Source organism: Ceratotherium simum, chromosome 1 (genome assembly GCF_057802395.1).
Source record: "Ceratotherium simum simum isolate JZ-2026a chromosome 1, ASM5780239v1, whole genome shotgun sequence".
Lineage (NCBI taxonomy): Eukaryota > Metazoa > Chordata > Mammalia > Perissodactyla > Rhinocerotidae > Ceratotherium > Ceratotherium simum.
Window position 1 is genome coordinate 87,457,125 of NC_141900.1, and position 18,580 is coordinate 87,475,704.

The 18,580-nt window shown below is 55.2% G+C and overlaps 1 protein-coding gene across 1 annotated transcript in view; it reads right to left on the bottom strand.

Annotated features, from left to right (window-relative positions):
* PODXL (podocalyxin like) overlaps positions 1–18,354 on the bottom strand; it is a 44,536-nt gene extending 26,182 nt beyond the window's left edge. Inside the window, exons 1-2 of the mRNA XM_087434298.1 lie at positions 18,337–18,354; positions 17,533–18,250 (exon numbers count right to left, since the gene is read on the bottom strand). Coding sequence (XP_087290424.1) covers positions 17,533–18,250; positions 18,337–18,354 — 736 coding nt within the window. The remainder of the gene's footprint in view (positions 1–17,532; positions 18,251–18,336) is intronic.
* Positions 18,355–18,580: the final 226 nt, after the last annotated feature.

An 18,580-nucleotide genomic window follows, 5' to 3' on the forward strand; every position in this document is an offset into this window, starting at 1 on the left:
GTGGGGCCCTGTCTGGCTCTTTCCCTGGGCAAGAGAGGGCAGCCACTGTCCAGCGGGGATGTCTCCCAGCAATGGAGAAAGGCAGGCTTCACTGGGGTACATTCCTCCCTGCAGGGGAGAGCACCCCACTGCTTCTACCCCAGGCCAGCAATTCTTCCTTCTTTCCTGTCCCCTACACTGGGGAGTGTGGCCCAGAGTCTGAGGGTACCTGGCTCCAATCTGCACACATCCTGCCCAGTCCCACTGTGGGACCCCTTCTCACTCTTCCCCTCCCCCTCCATGCAAGTAGGATAGGGTGGTGGTTAGGAGCACGCACTTAGGAGCCTGACCACCTGGGTTCAAGTCCCCGTTCCACTGCACACTGGCTGTGTGGCAGGCAAGTGTCTTAACTCTCTGTTCCTTAGTTTCCCCAACTGTCAAAAGTGAAGAAGAGGGTAACAATAGTAACTAACTCATGCCTTTAAGTACTTAGAGCAGCGTGTGCACATAGGAAGTGCTCAGTTCATGTTAGCTGTGATTATATTCCTAACCGCCAGCCCTGGTAGTTAAGATTCAGTGCTCTCACTGCGGCAGCCCGGGTTCGTTTCCCTGTCAGGGAACCACACCACCCATCTGTCAGTTGTCATACTGTGACGGCTGCGTGTTGTTGTGATACTGAAAGCTATGCCACCAGTATTTCAAATACCAGCAGGGTCATCCATGGTGGACAGGTTTCAGCGGAGCTTCCAGACTAAGACAGACTAGGAAGAAGGACCTGGCCACCCACTTCTGAAAAATTGGCCATGAAAACTCTATGAATAGCAGTGGAGCATCGTCTGATATAGCGCCGGAAGGTGAGAGGATGACGAGAAAAACCGGGCAGGGCTCCACTCTGCTGTGCACAGGGTCCCTAGGAGTCAGAGTTGACTTGATGACACTAACAACAATGATTATATTCCTACCTCGCTGTCCCAAGGCAGAGGGAAAAGGCTCCTCCACTTGCCAGCCCCGAGTCATGCCCCCGCACCCTCCCTTGTTACAGAGCCATGCTGGGACGTGCCTCTTCGTCTGGGGATGCTCACGCCTGCAAAGGCCTTGACACAGGAGAGGGTGGACACAAGGCTTCCGCAGACCCATGGGGCTCTTCCCAGGTTCCCCAGTGAGGCATGGCCACTTAGGGGAGGGGGGAGATGACAGCACCAGGGTGTCTGTGGTCAAGCAAATTCCCAGACGAGAGGGTAAGCTGGAATCCTCCGGGGGAAGGAAAAGGAACCTGAGGCCTGGGTGGGGCCTGGCTCCAGGAAGTGTTTCCTCACCAACTCGGAGGAGGCTGGGGTAGTCAGAGCTGGGGGCAAGGGAGGGAAGGGCTGTCCTGCTGGCAGCCTGAAGTTCCGCCCTGACAGCGACCCCAGACCTTGGTCTCACAGGGAGAGACTGGACAGCCTGAGCCTCGCTTCTGTGAGAGCTGTTTAGGGCTGCTGGGCTCTGGGACCAGAGCCTGGTGTTAGGGGCCACATGGCAGAGGGCCAGGGGGAGATGCTGGGGCGGCTCCCTCTCCAGCCTGGGTTTCCTCCTCCGTGAAACAAAGCTACATCACTTCTGCTTCCTTCCCCATTCCTCCCTGAGGGGTGTGGGGGAAGAGGACAGAGTCCGATAAGTGTCTCCCTCTAGAAGGAAGGGAACTAACACATATTAAAATGTATTGACCGTCAACTGAAGGCTGGGGCTTTTATGTGATATCTCAATGTTGAAAAACTCCAGAAGTTTCTGTCATTCAGAAACTGAGGTGAAAAAGGTAACTGGCCTGTTCAACATCACAGCAAGTGAGTGGTCAGGTGGCTTAGGGCGCCAGTCTGACCGAGGAGCGGCTTTCTTTCCAGGGCCCTGTGTGGTGCTGAGGAAGAACAGCAGGCTAAGAGTCAGGGGGCTGGTTCCCGGCCTGGGGCTACTATTTGGGCAAGCCACTTAAGTTTCTGGGGCCTTGCCTCCCATTTGTAGAATAATGACAAGACACAGTAATATATAACAAGGGTTGGCAACCTCGTTCTGTAAAGGGCCAGAGAGTAAATATTTTAGTCCTTGCAGGCCATACAGTCTCTGTCACAACTCCTCAGCTTCATTGTAGCTGAAAGCAACCACAGGCAGATGTAAAGTAATGGGCACGGCTGTGTTCCAATAAAACTTTTATTTACAAATACAGGCAGCTGAGACCTCCCGGGTCTGGGGCCAGAAGCCTAGGTTTTCATCCAGCTGTGGACCCTATTCTGTGATGTCCCTGAAGAGCCGAACAAAAGCCACTTGTACTAGCCCACTATTAGAACTGAGCCGTGTGATGGCAAACTGAGAGCAAGTATTTGTAACTCTTATCACAAAAGGAAACGCCTCAACTGTTACCTATTCAAAAAAGAAAAGGAAAAATAAGTTAAAAAAAATCTAAAAGCACCACAGTCCAATAACAGACATCAGAGGGGTGAGTGTGGGTGATGGTCCTTACAGAGGTGACCTCCCCTCTTTGTATGGCTGTTACCACTTACGAGATGTCGTGGGAAGGACCGTGGCCATTCCCCTTGTACCCCGGAACCTGCACAGCACCCATTCCCAGTGGATGCTTGCTAAGAGTGTTCCCAGGGATGGAGCCACGTGATGCTGCCCTCCTTCTGACCCTCACAGGAATGGCCAGGGGCAGCTAGGGTGGAAGTCAGCCAGCAAACATGGCAGGTCAGTGCACTTAACTTGGTTCCCTTCCTCTTCTCCTCGGGGGGCTGACCGCCCCTGGTCCATAGAGCCTCTCTCCCCGGGCCACCCACCTGAATTGTCTGCCTGGGGCCTGGGGTTTTAGCCGCTGAGTGTCTGCTGCCATGGGTCACGGTAGCTCCTGTTGTGTTCCATCAGGAGGTCTTCAGAGAACAGCCCTATCTGCCTTTATTTTAAGTGTTTCCCTGAAGAATTACATCCATTTAGAGAACTGCATACATCACAAAGGATGATGGAGCACACCCGCGTAACCAGCACCCAGATCACGGAAGCCCTCCCTGTGTTCCCTTCTGGTCACTCTCCATCCCCAAGGGTAACATCTCTTCTCACTTAAAATATCATGGGTTAGTTTTGCCTGGTTTTGAATTTTATATCAATAGCATCACATAGTGTTGACTCTTTTGGGTCTGGCTTCATTCCCTTGGCGTTGTATTTGTTCGATTCATCCCCCACTGGGTGCAGTTGTAGACTTCATTCTCATTGCGATCGAGTATCCTAATGTGTGGACATGTCACGATGCATTTACCCATTCTGCTGCTGAAGGGCACTCGGGTGGCTTCCAGTTCAGGGCCACTATGCATAGGGCTGCCATGAATACTGACTGCAGCTCACACCTTCGGGGAACACATGTCTACACTTCAAGCAGGCCCCTGTCGACTGGTCCTGCAGGGTGTGGGGAGGGAGATGAACCAGGAGGGCTGGCTCCACTGCAAGTTGAGGAGACAGCTCCAGGCCCCATCTTCTGAGCCTCCTCCCTCATCACCCAGATCCCACACCCAGACAGAATCTCAGGCCTTCCCTGCATGGGCCACTCCATTCAGCTCTGTCATCCCAGACCCACTCCCTGACCACTCAGTTGTCACTTAAATGGGGCTTTCAGTGCCAGAGGCCTAGCAGAGAGGGAGTGGCAGGAGCAGAGGGGGGAGCCAGGAGGCTTGCTCTAGAGGGCTCTGCTCTCAACTCTCTCCCTGGCATGCCAGCCCAGGGGGCCTTGATTTCCACATGATTCACAGAGGGGTGGCTTCAATGACCTCTGCAATCCCTCCAAATGACAATCAGAGGCCAGAGTTGGCTGCACACCCCCATCAGATGCTCTCCAGGTGGGGGTCAAAGGGTGGAACCCCACCCCCACTCTGTAACCAGGCTGAGCTCTTCAACAGGAAGCTTCTTCAGATTACTCATTATTATAATTCTGTTGCTGAAGGCAGAGAGGTCAGAGGAGAGTTTGGAATTCAAGCACCTGTGCCACCCACGACTGCAGACCTGCCTCTACCTGTGGCTGAGCCCCCGCTGCCCTGCTGTGGCTCCTCTCCCACCCACATGGAGGTCCCTCTCCTGGGCCTGGGCCTGCCTCTGCACCGCTCGTCCCTGCTGTTCCTAACAAGAGGGCTGTGCACATTTTGACCCCTGGAGGTTTGGGACCTTCCTGTGGGGACCACCAGCCTGCCAGGGAAGGAGCTTTCTAGCTCTTACTGAGCTAGAAAGATGGACTAACCTCCTTTAAACAATACCCTTCCCAGGGCCTCCTAATCCCTTCGCCTGCTGCAGACCATGTGAATCCTGATCTGTCTGACTGGGCAGTGTGCCCAGAAGTGGCCAACCCACCTGCCTGCGGGCTGGCGGGGGCGATGCCCAGCTGACTGTGCTCACTTTGCCTGCCAGGAAGGGCTCTGTACAAAGGTCAGGACAATGGGGCAGCACCCTGCGGGGGAGACAGAGTGACCTTCAGCTAGTCTTTGAGATCAGTTTCAAGGACCACACATGTGATGTACATGAAACTTCCACAGGAAAAGCGAGCTCTGGGGAGGGGAGACCCAGGTGCTGTGTGAGACTGGGGCCTCCTGGGACCTCAGTCTCCTTTTCTGTCAAAGGAGAAAGAAATATCTATCTTAACACAAAATGAACATTTAAAAAAATGTATAAGCTTTGGGGAAAAATGTCAAAATACTCCAAATCTGCAGAGGGGCAGATCAGGCTGGATGGGAAGTCGGGCTGACAATCCTGCCAACGCCCCACTGTGTGTTGGAGGCACAAATGTCTGTGCCAAGAGTTCTGGGAAAGGAGCACAGGGCGCTGCGTGTCCTGTGTGCTTGTGTAAGACTGTGGGGCACAGGTGTGTATGTGTTCATCTCTTCACATGGTGGAAGCTTCTGCAAATCCACCCATCAAAAACAGTTTATCATCATTACTCTTAAGCTTATAACTAGCATTACTGAGGCCTTACCATATGGGCCAGACACTGAACTGAGAGCTTTGCGTGTGATCCCATTTGCGTCTCCCACACCCTCTCAGGAGTCACCCCCGTTCAGCTCCTGTAGGAGACTCAGAGTGGGGAGACAGAGAGGCAGACTGGGGAGGCAGGCCTGGCTATGAGTGGGGAGTGGGGGGTGGATTTTAGTCCGGGCTGACTGTGGAGGTGAGTGCTCCGGGCCCTCCCACAGCAAGGAGCCATCCCGCAGCGTTTGCAGAGGCCTGCACCACTTGTCACCCGGCCCATCTCTTCCCCCAGCAACACCTGCTGCACTCGGAATCCTCGGGGGCACACACACGTCCACAGCCAGAGCGTGCGCACACTTGGCATTCAACTCTTCCCTTACGGTCAGTTCAACAACCTGGGTAAACATTTTTCTGAGGGAGCATGTTGTCATTCCCACGCCACCTTTCTCCCTCCCACAGCCGTGAAAATAACCAGATGTGTACGGGCTTCTTGGCTGCCCCTGGAAACCTCTGCCAGGTCCCGTCTCCACTCTGGTCGAAAACAAACAAGGGCCAGAAGCCAGAGGGAAGTCCTGCATAGACGGTGGGATGGTTGCCTCCGGGAGCGGAGTGAGCAAGTTCTGTGAAGTGGAGCCTGTGAATTTCCCAGGGAATGGCCAGTTTCCACCTGGTGAAAGCAGAAGGTTAAGGCAGCAGGCGTAGCTTTCCAAATTTCCAAGCTTGTTTTTTCTGTCCTGGAGAGAATTCTCCCCTTCCAGGAATAACACCTGCATCCTTCTTGCTGCAGAATAATCCATGTTAGTCCACGTTCCCCAGACTAAATGTGTGCATGCTGGCGGGGGGTTGAAGGCTCAGAGGCTCCCCATTCGAGACCCCATTTACTCTGCAAAGCAGGTTAAATACAGTACAGACTTTACGCTTGGCCCCAAGAGGTGGGGGAAAGCATGACGACTGTTCTCCCTCTGCCCCCCGTAGAGCATGAAATCTGGATCTCTGGTGTTTGAAGATGGGAGGGCTCTTAGCTTGCCCGTGGGGACTGGGGGTCCGGTGGGGAGTGGGGCTCTGGTGGAGGTGTTGCTTAAAAAGAACAAACAAGCCTCCTAAATGAATATGGCTACACAATTGCGGGGCTGGCTCCCCGGTGCCCTGCCAGAGCCCGAGGGGAAAGTTAAAAGCCACGTTCCTTTTAAACAAAGCCAAGTTGTCCTCCGTGTGGGGGACGTTCAGCTAGTCAAGGAACCTGGGTTTTCTCTGGGCTCCGCCCAGGGAAGTGAATCAGGAAGCCCAGCGCCAGCCTGGGCTGGAGCCAGGTGTCCAAACAGCTGAAAGTTCATCCCCGAAAAGTAGCCGAGGAGGCTTAACGACACCAGAGAGGGGGACCAGAAGGTGTGAACACACACACACACACACACACATAGGGTGACTTCACAGCTCTTCTTTTCACAAGAAACCAGGAGCAAGATGAACTGTTTCCCTCTGAAGCTGTGCAGGTCAGGAAGGGGCCAGGTTTGCTTAGATCACACGAGACTGACACTGCAGTCAGATTCAGGCTCCAAAAGGGGTGGGGCGGGGCGGGGCGCCACCATCTCTTGCCCCACGGCCTCACAGGCTCATCCCTACCTTCTCGCTCCACTCTCTTTATTGCATTCTCAGGCTTACTTCCCCGCAAGGTGGGTGCAGAAGCCCAGATGTCTAGGCCAAGTTTATTGGCCACTCTCATGCCCAGAGCACTAAGGTGTCGAACCTAACGTGGAAGGGGCTACTTGGAGCCTCCAGACTCTGGGTACATCTCCAACATCCTCCTGCCTCGGACTTCCCATCTGGAAAGTGGGCGCAGTGCTCGGGAGTGTGGCACAACCCAGGGCCATGGGATTTCAGAGATGCTGGTCCCAGGGGCCGCTGCCTTTCTCATCTTCCCTTACAGGCTGGTCTTTGCTTTTACAGTGATGACGTCATGCCTAAAGATGCAGCGGGAAGAGGACCTGATGCCCATCCCTCTGGCTGGGGAAGCAGGGGCCAGAGAGAGGCAGTGAGCTACTGAGCAGCCAGAGCCAAGTTGTGGCTGAGTACACAGCCCTCCATGACCAGTGGCTGGGCACGTCCCCACTCGAGAAGCCATGCAGACATCACTCTCCTCTGCATCCCGGGGTCATAATGTCAGAACTTGGGGGACCCTAGACATCATCTGATCCCATCCCAACAAGGGAGAGGTGGGCCAACAGATAGATTACTGGGCACCAGGTCACACCTTCTTTGGTTTCTAGAACTCGGTGGTCTAACTCCCAAAGCAGGCTCTCTATACTGTGGGGCATATATGCCCTATGCTTCTGCTCCACCTCCTGCTTCCCCTCATGGCCATCGGATGGGGAGAGGGAGGCATCTGACCTGTGGTGAGAAGAAGAGGCAAGAGGGCCTAGGCCATCAAGACCCCGAGAGCCCCACTACGGGACATGTTCACACGCCTTCCCTCACATTATCCAGGAATTCAAGATGTCACTGGCTGTCCCCAGCAGCCAACTGTGATGAGAACAGCTTCTCCCACCTCCAGCCATCCCCAGTGACTCAAAGCATCAGTGCCGTCCAGTCTAGGCTCCCCCAGTCTCCCCCCTCCCGCCAGCCCTCCTGGATACATCCACACACTTGAACCCAGTCCTATTATGCCAGCAGTTCTGGGGCCAAAATCATCAGGAAGGTCAGGCCTTTCAGACCACTGGGAAATACTAAATAGGGGGGTCCTGAGGATCTCCGGAGCCAGCCCTTCATTCACAGATGAGAAAACTGAGGCCCGTGGGGAGGACTCCTGGCCCCGAGTGGGTGGAGCATCTTCCTCTTGCAAACCCCTTTTCTTTTTCTTCCTGCTCTTTCCTCAACACCCAACTCAGATGGACCCTCCTGGGTATCTGCTCCATGCTTGCTGCCACCCCCATACACACATACACATAAATGCCCAAAGCTTAATTAACAGGAGGCCCCAGCGGCAGTTAGAGAGGGTGTGTTGACACAATTGCCCAAAAGTGCCCATGGAATTCAAAGATGTGAGACTGTGTGGTCAGGACCAGACTCCAGATTCTCCCCAGGCCCAAGAGTAAAGCTAAAGTGTTTTTCCACCTAAGTGCAACCCCCCAGGATGCCGAGGGGAGAATGAGAGCCTACAGACAAGCTCCCACCCTCCTCTCCCCAGGAGCCAGCCATTCGCAGCACAAGCTCTCCAGTGCCCTGGCCTGCTGCACCCACTGAGCTGAAACCAGGATGACCTCAGGGTGAGATGCAACTCTGTGTAGTGCTCTGGGGTTCTCCAGATGAAGGTGGCCTGGCCGGGAGCAAGGGCCTTTTGGAGAGCGGACTGACATCACAGGGCCTGAGGAAGGGAGCAGCCAGGCTGCTGCACACTGGCAGGCTGAGACCCAGCCCGCACTCTACTCAACAGCGCCCCCTAGGGATGGGGTGCAAGACTACATCTGCCTGAGCAAGGGGACGCTGCGCTCACTGACCAGCCTGGGAGGGATGCCAGCTGGTGACTCAGCAAACAAGATGCACCCCCTTTCAGCCATCTGGCTTCCCAACTCCCTGAAAAATGAAAGCCTGAACGTGGATGAGATCCATGCCCCTCAGCAAGCCCTGTTTAACCAGAGCCGGGGAGAAAGCCCCAAGCACGCTGCATTTGGTGCGCCATTGTGGCAGTGCTGGCTGACAGAACACCCTCTGGAATCCCCTTCTCCAAGCCCTGGGGCAGGACGGCAGGATGACGGACTCAGCCTGAATTTAAAACAGAAATGTGATGCTGTCAGGACCAAGGACTCAAAGCAGCAGGGCAGACGCACAACAGGGAGGAAGACGGAAGCAACCAGCAAACCGGGTTTGCCCCCATCTGAGCGGAAAGATCAAGCATCAAAAACACACACATTCACAATTCTCTTAATTCTATCGAGAAACACCATTACTAAGCACCCACGAGAGGCCAGCCTCAAATGTACCTTGTTCCTGCACAGACTGTGGTGCAAGCAGTCTTCATTCTGGCCACAACCTCCCATGCGGTCTCCCACAAACCCCCTAAGGAAGGAGGGCCCGCTCAGGCTACCTTTCCGTGCCAAGGTCTTGCTCAGCAGTGCCCCAGACAGACTGGCGTGTCTGTATGTGATGCTTCTCAGCCTGGCCCAGGCCTTCACGCAGGACTCTCTGGGTTTGAGCACTGAACGTCCCTGGACACCTCTCAGTCCTGGGCAAACTGGGACAGGTGGTCACTCTATCTTTACAACAGTATTTCCCCACAAGATGTTAACAGATGGTCTACTAGCAAGGAAGGAGAAAAGGAAGAGGTGCCATGGTTAAAGTACGTTTGGGGAAAGCTGGGCTCAGGTAAGTAAGCCTACTTATGGGACGACTCAGAGCACGAAGATCCCAATATGTACTGATTTTCCAAGGAAAAGAACAGAGGAGGCAGCATTTCCTACTTTTGGGATCATGGTTCTCTCTTATTCATAGACATATTTTATTCATTTATCAAACATTTATTGAGACCATAACTATTAATATCTTGAGGACTACTAGTGTTCTCTTTGGACACAGGGACACAGCTTTTTTATGGAGTCGTAAAAGAAAAAAAAACCCATATAGTGCTAGCCATGATTTACCATTTGGGTAAACTGAGGCACAGAGCAATGCCCCAGTGGGGTTTATTGTGCAGAAAGCCAGATGCAGCTCAGTGAGTAGCTCCTAGCCTCCTCCCACATCTCGCTTTGTGAGGAAACATTCAGTTCCCTGGTTTATATTAGCCGCTGGATTGTAACCCACTGCACCTCCCCTCTGCCCCTCCCTTCTCTTAGGATGAAAGTGTAGAGAGGGCTGCAGAAAGACAAACATCATGCTTCGCTGCCTGGCTCGGATGATGTCACTGGAACTTGGTGTGAGTCAGGGTAAGGCTGGATGATGAGAAAGGAAGCCCTTCAGAGGGAGAGACTCAGACCCGTGGGCTGGACGGGGCAGTGTAGCTGGGGCTGCCAGAGGAGCATTCATCTAGGTAGAAAGGAGCTGTGGGATGTGAGACTCCATTTCACAGTGTGGTGGGCAGAGCCTTGGGGGCTGCCAGGATCAGAGTCTGCGTGGCTTCAGGAAAGCCTGTTCTGACTTGAAGCCCCAAAGGGAAGGGCAGTGCCCCCTAGGGCTGGGGTGAGAGGCACCTGGGTGGCAACCAGGAAGGTGGGGGGCTGGCCATCAGAGCCCCTTGTGAGCGAAGTCTACCCTGGCCACCTTCATCCGGGACTGTGGTTACAACTAACCCCCCAGAACTGGGGCCCTTATCCTGAGTAACCTGGCTGTGGGCAGTGACTACAGGGAAAGGGCCGGGTTCCCAGGGAAGGGCCAGAGGAAAAAGCTGGGCCCAGCAAGGTTCAGGTCACAGCAGATGCTCCAGCTCAGGAGGGGGCAGTAGCAGGATCTGCTTCATCACACCTCACACGGGACTACAGCTGAAGCCAATGAAAGAAATAAACCCAAAAGGTACTGATGCTCACTATGCATCAAGCACACCACCTACGAGACTATATTTAACCCTCACTGTGAGGAAGGCATTATACCCATTTTACAGCTGGGGAAACAGAGGCCAAGGAACAAGCCTGAAATCACAAGGCTGGTAGGTGCCAAAGCTCAGACTAAAAACCAAGCCTCTAACTTCAAAGCCGTGGGCATCATACCAAGAGATTTCAATTTTTCTTCTCTTTGACAGTAGAACTTCTCACCTTTGAGTGAAGACAGGGCAGCTGCAGAGAATCCCAAGGTTTTCAGGGACTGAGTCTACGGTAGCATTGCCCAGCGACCTACTCCAACATCCAATCTTCATGTCATCTTTATAGCTGAACCATGATTTTTGGTTAGGCATATGGGTGCCTGAAATAAAAATCACTCTTCCCTAAGGAAAGTACTCTTCCCTGCTTCCCTTGCAGCTAGGTGTGGCCACAGGACTAAGTTCCGCTCAACAAAATGTAACTGGAAGTGTTGTGTGTGGCTTCTGGGAGGAACCTTCAAAAGAGAAGCTGCAGCCTTGTTCCTTTTTCCTGACAGCTGGAGCCCAAGCAGCCATCTTGGCCCACGAGGCAGCAGCTAATGGAGGCAGAACCACCACACCAGCCCTCTTCACTTCTATTAAATGAGAGAGGTGTAACTTCTGTCTTCTTTAATCCACTATTTCTTTTTAGTTGCTATGAGCAGCCAAATCAAGTTCTAACAAACAGAAGCCCTAATCTTCCCCTGAAGGATCTTTTGGGTGGGGAAGGACAGAAGCAGACCCCCACCACTCCCCTCCTTCTAGGAGTCCCTGCTCCCTCTCATGCCTGCCTGCCACCTGCCTCTCTTCTTCTAGAATCAGGTGAGGAGCCTTGCAGCTGGAGACCTCAGAACTGGCAGACAAGATTCTGGGTTCTAAACCACTGTGCCCCTCACTCATTCAGCAAATATTTATTGAACGTCTACCATGTGCCAGGTCCTGATCCAGGTGCTGCGGCTACAGCACTGCCCTCATGGAACTGACAGTCTACTCAGGGGAGCGACAAAGAAATGAGCACACATCAGGTGATAAGGGCTACGGAGAAGATACGCCGAGTAAGGAGATGAGTGTGTGTGTTATCCAGAAGGCCTCTCTGAGAAGGTGACAGTCCAGCAAGAGCTGATGGAAATGACTCAGTGAGGCATGTGGATACTTGGGAGAAGAGCTGATTCTGTGATCTAAAGCGAGTCTTTGGTGCCCGGGCCTCAGTTTCCCCTCTGTGGAATGGTCTGAGAGATACAGGCTGTCCAAAGGCAACCTCATGCTACCCCGGCTAGAGACTCTGAGGCTCCAGCCAGCACGTTCAGAGCAGGTTAGCACGGGAATCAGACTGGATGGGGACTGACAGGCCCCTGGACAGGGCTCCACGAATTTCTGGTAAGAAGGGAGCGTGGCTTCAGCCTCACATCTAGCTACTTAGTTTAAGAATTAGAGTCCTTACTTCCTTGCCTTCCAGTGTCCCTTCTATGCTGCCCTGGGTCAGGGAGCTGGAAGGTTAGAGAAGAGACGGCTGTGGGCTCCTGGTCAGCTCATGTGTCTCCAGGTGCCTGGCTCTGGGAGGGCCCCCTGCACCCCAACTTGGAGCTGCAAACCTCGCTCAGCCATTCCTCAGAATTCTCTTCCCCCTGGGCTGAGGCACACAGCCTTCCGGCCATGACAATTGGCGGATAGGGTGCCACCCTGCGCCCTGGCCCTAGGGAAGTTCGAGGTGGCTGACCCGAAGGGAATAAGGCTATAGAGGAAGAGAGGGTGGTGGTGGTGTGTGTCCGTGAAAGGGGTGGGGATAGAGGGAGGATGGGTGGCCGGGAGGCCAAGCTAAGCTGGGGGTCTGTGCTGGCCACTGCTGCAGTGGTCCAGGGTGGGGCCAGGCTCAGAGCCAGTACAAGAGCTTGGGGTGGGGGGGATGTGGGAGGTGCCACTCCTGAATTTGCAGGTGACTGCTGCATCTGTACACCAGTGGTCTAACAAACATTTCCCACCACCATTTGTTCCAGATTCTGGCTGGATGCTGTGGACACCACAGGGGCTCACAGGCAGTGAGAGACAGACGTACACAGTCACAACACATGGTGGCCAGTGCTGTGACATGGTACTTGGGGAGCCCCTGGAGGACCTAACTCTTGAGTAATGAAGTGGCCCCAAGCCTCAGCTTCCCTTGAGGGTGGAAGGGTGGGGCACCACCATCTGGGCACAGTGAGCTGTCACCATCATGAAACCCTTTCTGAAAAGGGTTTTAATGAGTTTCTCCAATGCCCAGGAGAGAAATGACATGGAAAGGGCCCAGTCCAGTTCCAGTATCTACGGCTGCATGCACCTGACCACACGTCTCCCGGGAAGCCATCACTGGGAGTCACTAGGAACCTGGCAAGTGACCCCACAGCCTGGTCTGCATTCCCTCAGCTGAAGAATCAGTGGGTGTAGAAGACTCACTGGGTTTCCAGGAGGCTCCCCAGCTCTAGAATGCTGTGTTCTATGATTTTCTGGGTTATTTAGAAGTGGTGTGGAAATTACCCTTTGTCAATAAAATTCTACTTTGAACAGCCAGCAGGCTGCTTACTTGCTATTGCAAATATGAAGAGGCTCCTTATAATACATCTTTTGTGTAGATTTTCTTGAAGGCTTTCTTTAAAGAGAATACCTACAGTTATTGGGCTCGTGTGGCCCGAAGATTCACAATCCCAGATCTGCCACCTCATTTGATCTTCTAACAGCCCCATAAAGTGTACTGGACACATGACGAGGAGAGACCCATGCAACTTCACCCATGTTCTTGGGAAGGGGACGTGACAGGAAACCCCCCCAGCCGAGCTCCCTGCCCTGCATCATACGCTGTGGGCACAAATAAGAAGCGGGCCCGGAGCTGAGGAAAGAGTCCCAGGCCTCTAGGTCTGAGGAAGTCTCCAGGCAGGCTGGGGTTTGGGCTGGTGGGCAGAGGAAGGTCATTCTTTTTCTCCAGTTGTGGGAGAGGCGTCCATTCCTGGCTTGACCTGCGGAGGGCCCTGGTGTGTGAAGGGCGTGAAGAAGCAGCCCTTCCCAGGGTAGGGGCCATCTAAATCCCGACCCCCCTCCCAAGAAGTGCAGTGAGCTGTCTGGAGGGTTCCTCCCACCTCCCTTAGCAGTGGAGGGCCTCAAGCTAAGCTAAGCTAAGCAGCCACCAGTCTGGCCCGGGATGCCAAGCCCAGAAGCCCCAACCCTCAGCAGCTGCTCCCGCCAGCCCCAGCTGCTGCAGAAAGAGGCCACCAGCCAGTGTCACTGCCCAGGATGTGAGCTGGCCTGGGGCTCCCCTTCCAGAGGGCTTGAAGCCAGGGGCTAGGACCAGTTCCCTTCAGTTTAACAGCCCAGATAACATTTTGAGCAACTGCTCAGGGCCCGATGCCGTGCTGGGGCCTGGAGGTAGAGATGAACGTGCTGCTGGCCCCTGAGAGGTTCACCGCATGGTGAGGGAGGCCCCCAAACAGACCATGGAACATAACTTGGTTCCATCTAGGAAATCAGGGAAGGCTTCTCCGCAGAGATGATCCCTGAAGACGGACAGGCAATAACGCTCCAGCTCTCCCTGCCCAGGGGAATTCAACCAGGCGGAGTCCCTTTCCTCTCTCAGCTCCCAAAGGGCAGAGGTATCAAAACCCCACTCAGCAGGAGCCCTTCCTCTCCCTTCCAACATGGACTCCAGAGGAAAAGGCAGATGCGGTGTGGCCCACCTCTCCCCGACCCCTGTGCCCTGCCTTCTCTGGCCCAGGGCGACCCACAGAGGACCCTCCTGGGCACGCCAAGCTCCCCTCCTCTGCCCCTTCCTGGGCGGCCACACCCTGCAGCTCTGGCCAAGCTGCCACCAGGTGCCTCTGTGTCCCTCAGTCTTCTCTCATCCCTCCCCATCCTGTTCCCCCTTCTCAGGTCTGCTTAGATCAGTCTGCTCCCAAGGCCCCCCCACCATGTCTTTCCACTCCTGCCTCAAAGCCATGTCAAGCAGAGCCATCATGCTAGGAACACCCGCTGTCCCCTGCCCCATCCCATGGAACTTTCTCTCGGGGCTCTGAAAGCCCGCCTCCTCCCCAAAGCCTTCCTGCGACTCACTGACCCCATCTCGAGAACTCCCATTGGGACCCCCAGCCTCTCACCTCTATCTCCCCGCTACACCCTGCAATTCACTCAGCCTCAGCCACCCCAGAAATGGTCTCCCACCCCACGCTGAACTTTTTTATTTTAAAATCCCTGTATAAACCCCCACCTCCTTCAGAAAGCTTTGCCCAGATCACCTCTTCCCAAATCTTAGTGCTTTTTTACACCTGCCTCCCTTCCCACACCGTGTGGCAGTTCAGCTTCGGTTTTTATTACTACATTATCAATTGACACCCACAAACATTAGCAGAATCCTGACACTGGCGGCGCCTTAAATCGACCAAGTGCTCAATACCTATGCTTTGTTAATCACAACAGCTAGGATTTACTGAGCTCTGACCAGGAGCTGGGCACAATGTCAAGCTCATTACATAAGATCTCTCTCATCTTCAGGGCGACCTGCAGGTTAGAGATTTGTTACCACTTTACAGATGAGGACACCGACGCCCAGACAGGTCCACTATCTTGTCTACAATCTCAAAGGACTTTCTGGCCCAAAGCCTGAGCGTTTTCCAGCAGCCCACGCTGCCTTTTCCTTGCCTAGGACTCATCCATCGAATGACTCCATCAGAATGATGTACAAGTCAGCCTGTCCTTTTCGGCAGCTGAGGGAACACAGGACCCCAGAAATGTTATAACAGTGAAACCAGAGGTCCCTTCCGCTCTTTCATTCTATCTTAAAGATAATGAATGAAACTGAGGCTCAGAGGTGTGACTTGTCACGTGGTTCAAGCAAATGTATCAAACCAAAAAGCACTGGAAAGGGGTCTAATGGACTGTCAACCCCTGAGTTTAATAAGGTTGTTTATGGTGTGGCTGCGTGACCCGTCTGTATAAGGGAAGCACCGAGGGGGCCTGTGTGGGGATAACGCCTTTGTCAAGGAGACTCCCACTATAAACCTATGTTGTTTAGAACTGAATCACAAGATCCCAGCAGTTTGGGGGTTACACCATCGGGAGGCCACACCTTCTGAAGGGCAGAGATGGAGGCATCCTGAGTCCCCATAGGAGGATATAAAATCTGCCACAGCCACTCAACACCGAGCCCGCACCCCTCAGCTTCCTCTGGCCTCAATGTATACAAATAATAATAATAATAATAATAATACCCCCTTGCTGCTTTACACTTTTCAAAGCACTTCCCTTTATCACTGCATTTTCTAATAATAGCATTTTAGGAATCGGGCACCCAGGGCTTGGAAAGGCCAGGTGACTTGCTGTTGGGGGCAGGAGCGGGGTTACGGTTGTTTCTGTTTGCCACATTTGTTGACTACATATCAAGAGCCTACCATGTGCCATGGTCCTGTGCTAGGCTTGAGGAGGGCTTCCAGGAAGAGACAGGGTTTCTGAGCAGTGCCCAGATGCCAGGGGAGACAGTCCAGCCTTGAAGCCAGCAGTGAGTCGGGTGATCCCATGGGTGGCCTAGTCCCAACCCTCCCCCTCCCAAAGCTCAGCCTCTTTAAGCTCAGAAGCACTGGGAACTAGCCCAACCTTCCTGACATAGCCCATCTCCTTTCTAGGTGGTGCTACAAGGCTCCGCACAGAAAGGGTGCGTGTCGAAGCGCACAGTGAAGTCCAGCTGCCCTGAGAGCATGGTGGCCTTACTCCAGCGTCTCTCAACCCTGCAGGTTGTGCAAATCTTCAGTGACTGCCATCCCCAGAGCTGTTCCGACCATTCCTCACCCCGCACCCCCTCCTCCGGAGGGTGCACACTCTTTGCCCACTGGGAGTGCCCTTCCCTTTCAGGCCAGGCTGGTGGAGTCTCAGAGCCACTCACTGAAGCATGCCTAAGCCTGCTTGTTCTCTGCCCGCCAGCCCCTTCCCACTAAAGGTTCTCTGTGGTGCAGAGAAGAGACTGTACTGCCATTCCATCCCACCCTCCCCCTGAGAGTTTAGTCCCAAATGCCAGCAACTGCCAGCAGCAGGGTCCCTTCCCTGTGTGGGCTCTCACCCTGGTCCTCCTGACCCTAGGGTGGGAAGATAACTCTCTCTCTCTTTCTGCAGACACGTGCTCAGGTGCGCAAGAAAGAAATGCACCTCTCTCCTGGGGCTGAGACTCCAGCTGTTCCTAGGGGCTCTGGAACACCTGCTCTGATTGGATTTGAAGTCACTGTCTGTCCCCTAAAAGGGTGACATTTCACCTTGAGAGGAAACATGTTAGATATTTCTAAGGTGTAGACCAAGCTGCGTGAGAGAAAAGTTCCTGGTTATCCAAAGGGGTTGAAGAGGGTCTCACCGTTCTGACAATGTACTAAGAAAGGATCTGTTCCTTTGGTGACATGGAGGCAAGGACCCCACTCAGACGAGTGACTTTGGGACTGTGGAAGGTCCACTTACTCCCCCTCCACCTGCCCTAGCACGGGCTCAGGTGGGCTGAGATACACAAACAGCTTGGAAAGACCTCTCTGCGAAAGAGTGAACACACCGCCCGCGTAGGCCGTTACTGGAGGCTTGTCAGCTGCTTCGGGAACTTGCTCGTGAGCTTCCAGCCTGCCGCCCTGCCTGGAATCAACGACTACACAATACCGTCCCACACTCCCTCCAACAAGGAAAAAAGGAGTGATCTCACCCTAGGGGGCCCGCGGAAGCGTGGACCCTCTCGGTGTCCTAAGTCCCCACTCTCTTTGCCCGAAACCCATTCAGCGCCAGCGCACCCCTGTTCGTCCCTGCATAATCCACCGCCCACTCCACCCGAAGGGAATTCGGGGACAGCCCACGCTCCGGGCCCGGCACCTGCTGCGTTCTAGGGTTTGGAAGGGGCGTGGATGGTGCAAGGTCAGGACTCCGCGTGTGGCCCCCGCGAGAGGTGCGCGGAGGGACTGCTCCCGGTCCGGCCACGAGGCGCGGCGGGCTTCGCCGCAGCGCGGCCCGGCCGGGGGCGCAAGGGCACAGTAGGGGTCTCAGCGGCTCGGGGCACCACTCACCATTCCCGGAGGGCGACGACGTAACAGCAGTGGGCTGCGCAACCAGGAAGAGCGACGCCGGCGGCTGCAGCAGCAGCAGCGCCAAGAGCGGCAGCGCGGAGCGCATCGTGCCCTGGCTTGGGGCCCGGAGCAGGTGGCCGCGGGTTGGCGGAGGGTCCCGGCGTCCGGGCGGCGGGAGCGTGGGCGCCGCTCGGGGAGGCCTGGTGGTGGCTCCGGCGGCCGGGCGGTGACCTGGGGCTCCGGAGTCGCGCTCCGGCGGCCCTTCGTCGCGGCCGCTGCGGCAGAGCCGGGCTGAGGCGCGGAGCCAGGCGACAGAGGAGCGGCCGCGTCGCGGGCGGTGTCTGCGCGGCTGCGGCCGGGCGGGCGGCTGCGGCGACTCCCGTCCCGTCCGCGCCGGCCCCCGCCCCCACCCCCTCCCCCAGGAGCGCGCCGGCGGCGGCGGGGCCGGGCTGGGCGGGCGCTGGGCCCCGAACAATGAGCAGAGGAGGAAACTCCGCCCTGGAGCGCGCGGGCGGGGGAGCGCGGCGGGCGGCGGGCTCCGGGCGGGCGGGGGTGTGAGGGTGAGTGTGCAGGGCGGCCGGGGGAGCCCCCGCGCCCGACTGCTCCCCGCCCACGGGGCAGCTCGCTCCGGCGCACAGGTGCCGTCCGCAGTGCTTCTGAGGGGAGGTCCTTGCACGCCCAAATCCGGAGCGAAGCGACCCCCAACCTTGTGTGTCCACTAAGGACCATTCGAGGCCTCCGGGCTGCAGCGCGCTCTGCAGCAAAGCCGAAAAGCACGTCTCCCACCTGCCAGATGCAACTCACCTGCGGGCGAGCCCGCATCCCGCACGACTCCTGAGCAGGTCTGCGCTGCAGGATGTGCCCTGGGCCATCTGGACTCTAGTTGCTTAACGTCTGCAAGCCTAGGTGCCTCACTTGTGATGGAAAAAAAAAAAAGACAAAATTTTGAGGGATTAATATGTGCCAGTCTGTGTTCTAAGTGCTTTCATATATTAATTCATTTCTCTTCATAACAGCCACATTTTAGCCTCATTTTGCAGACAGGGAA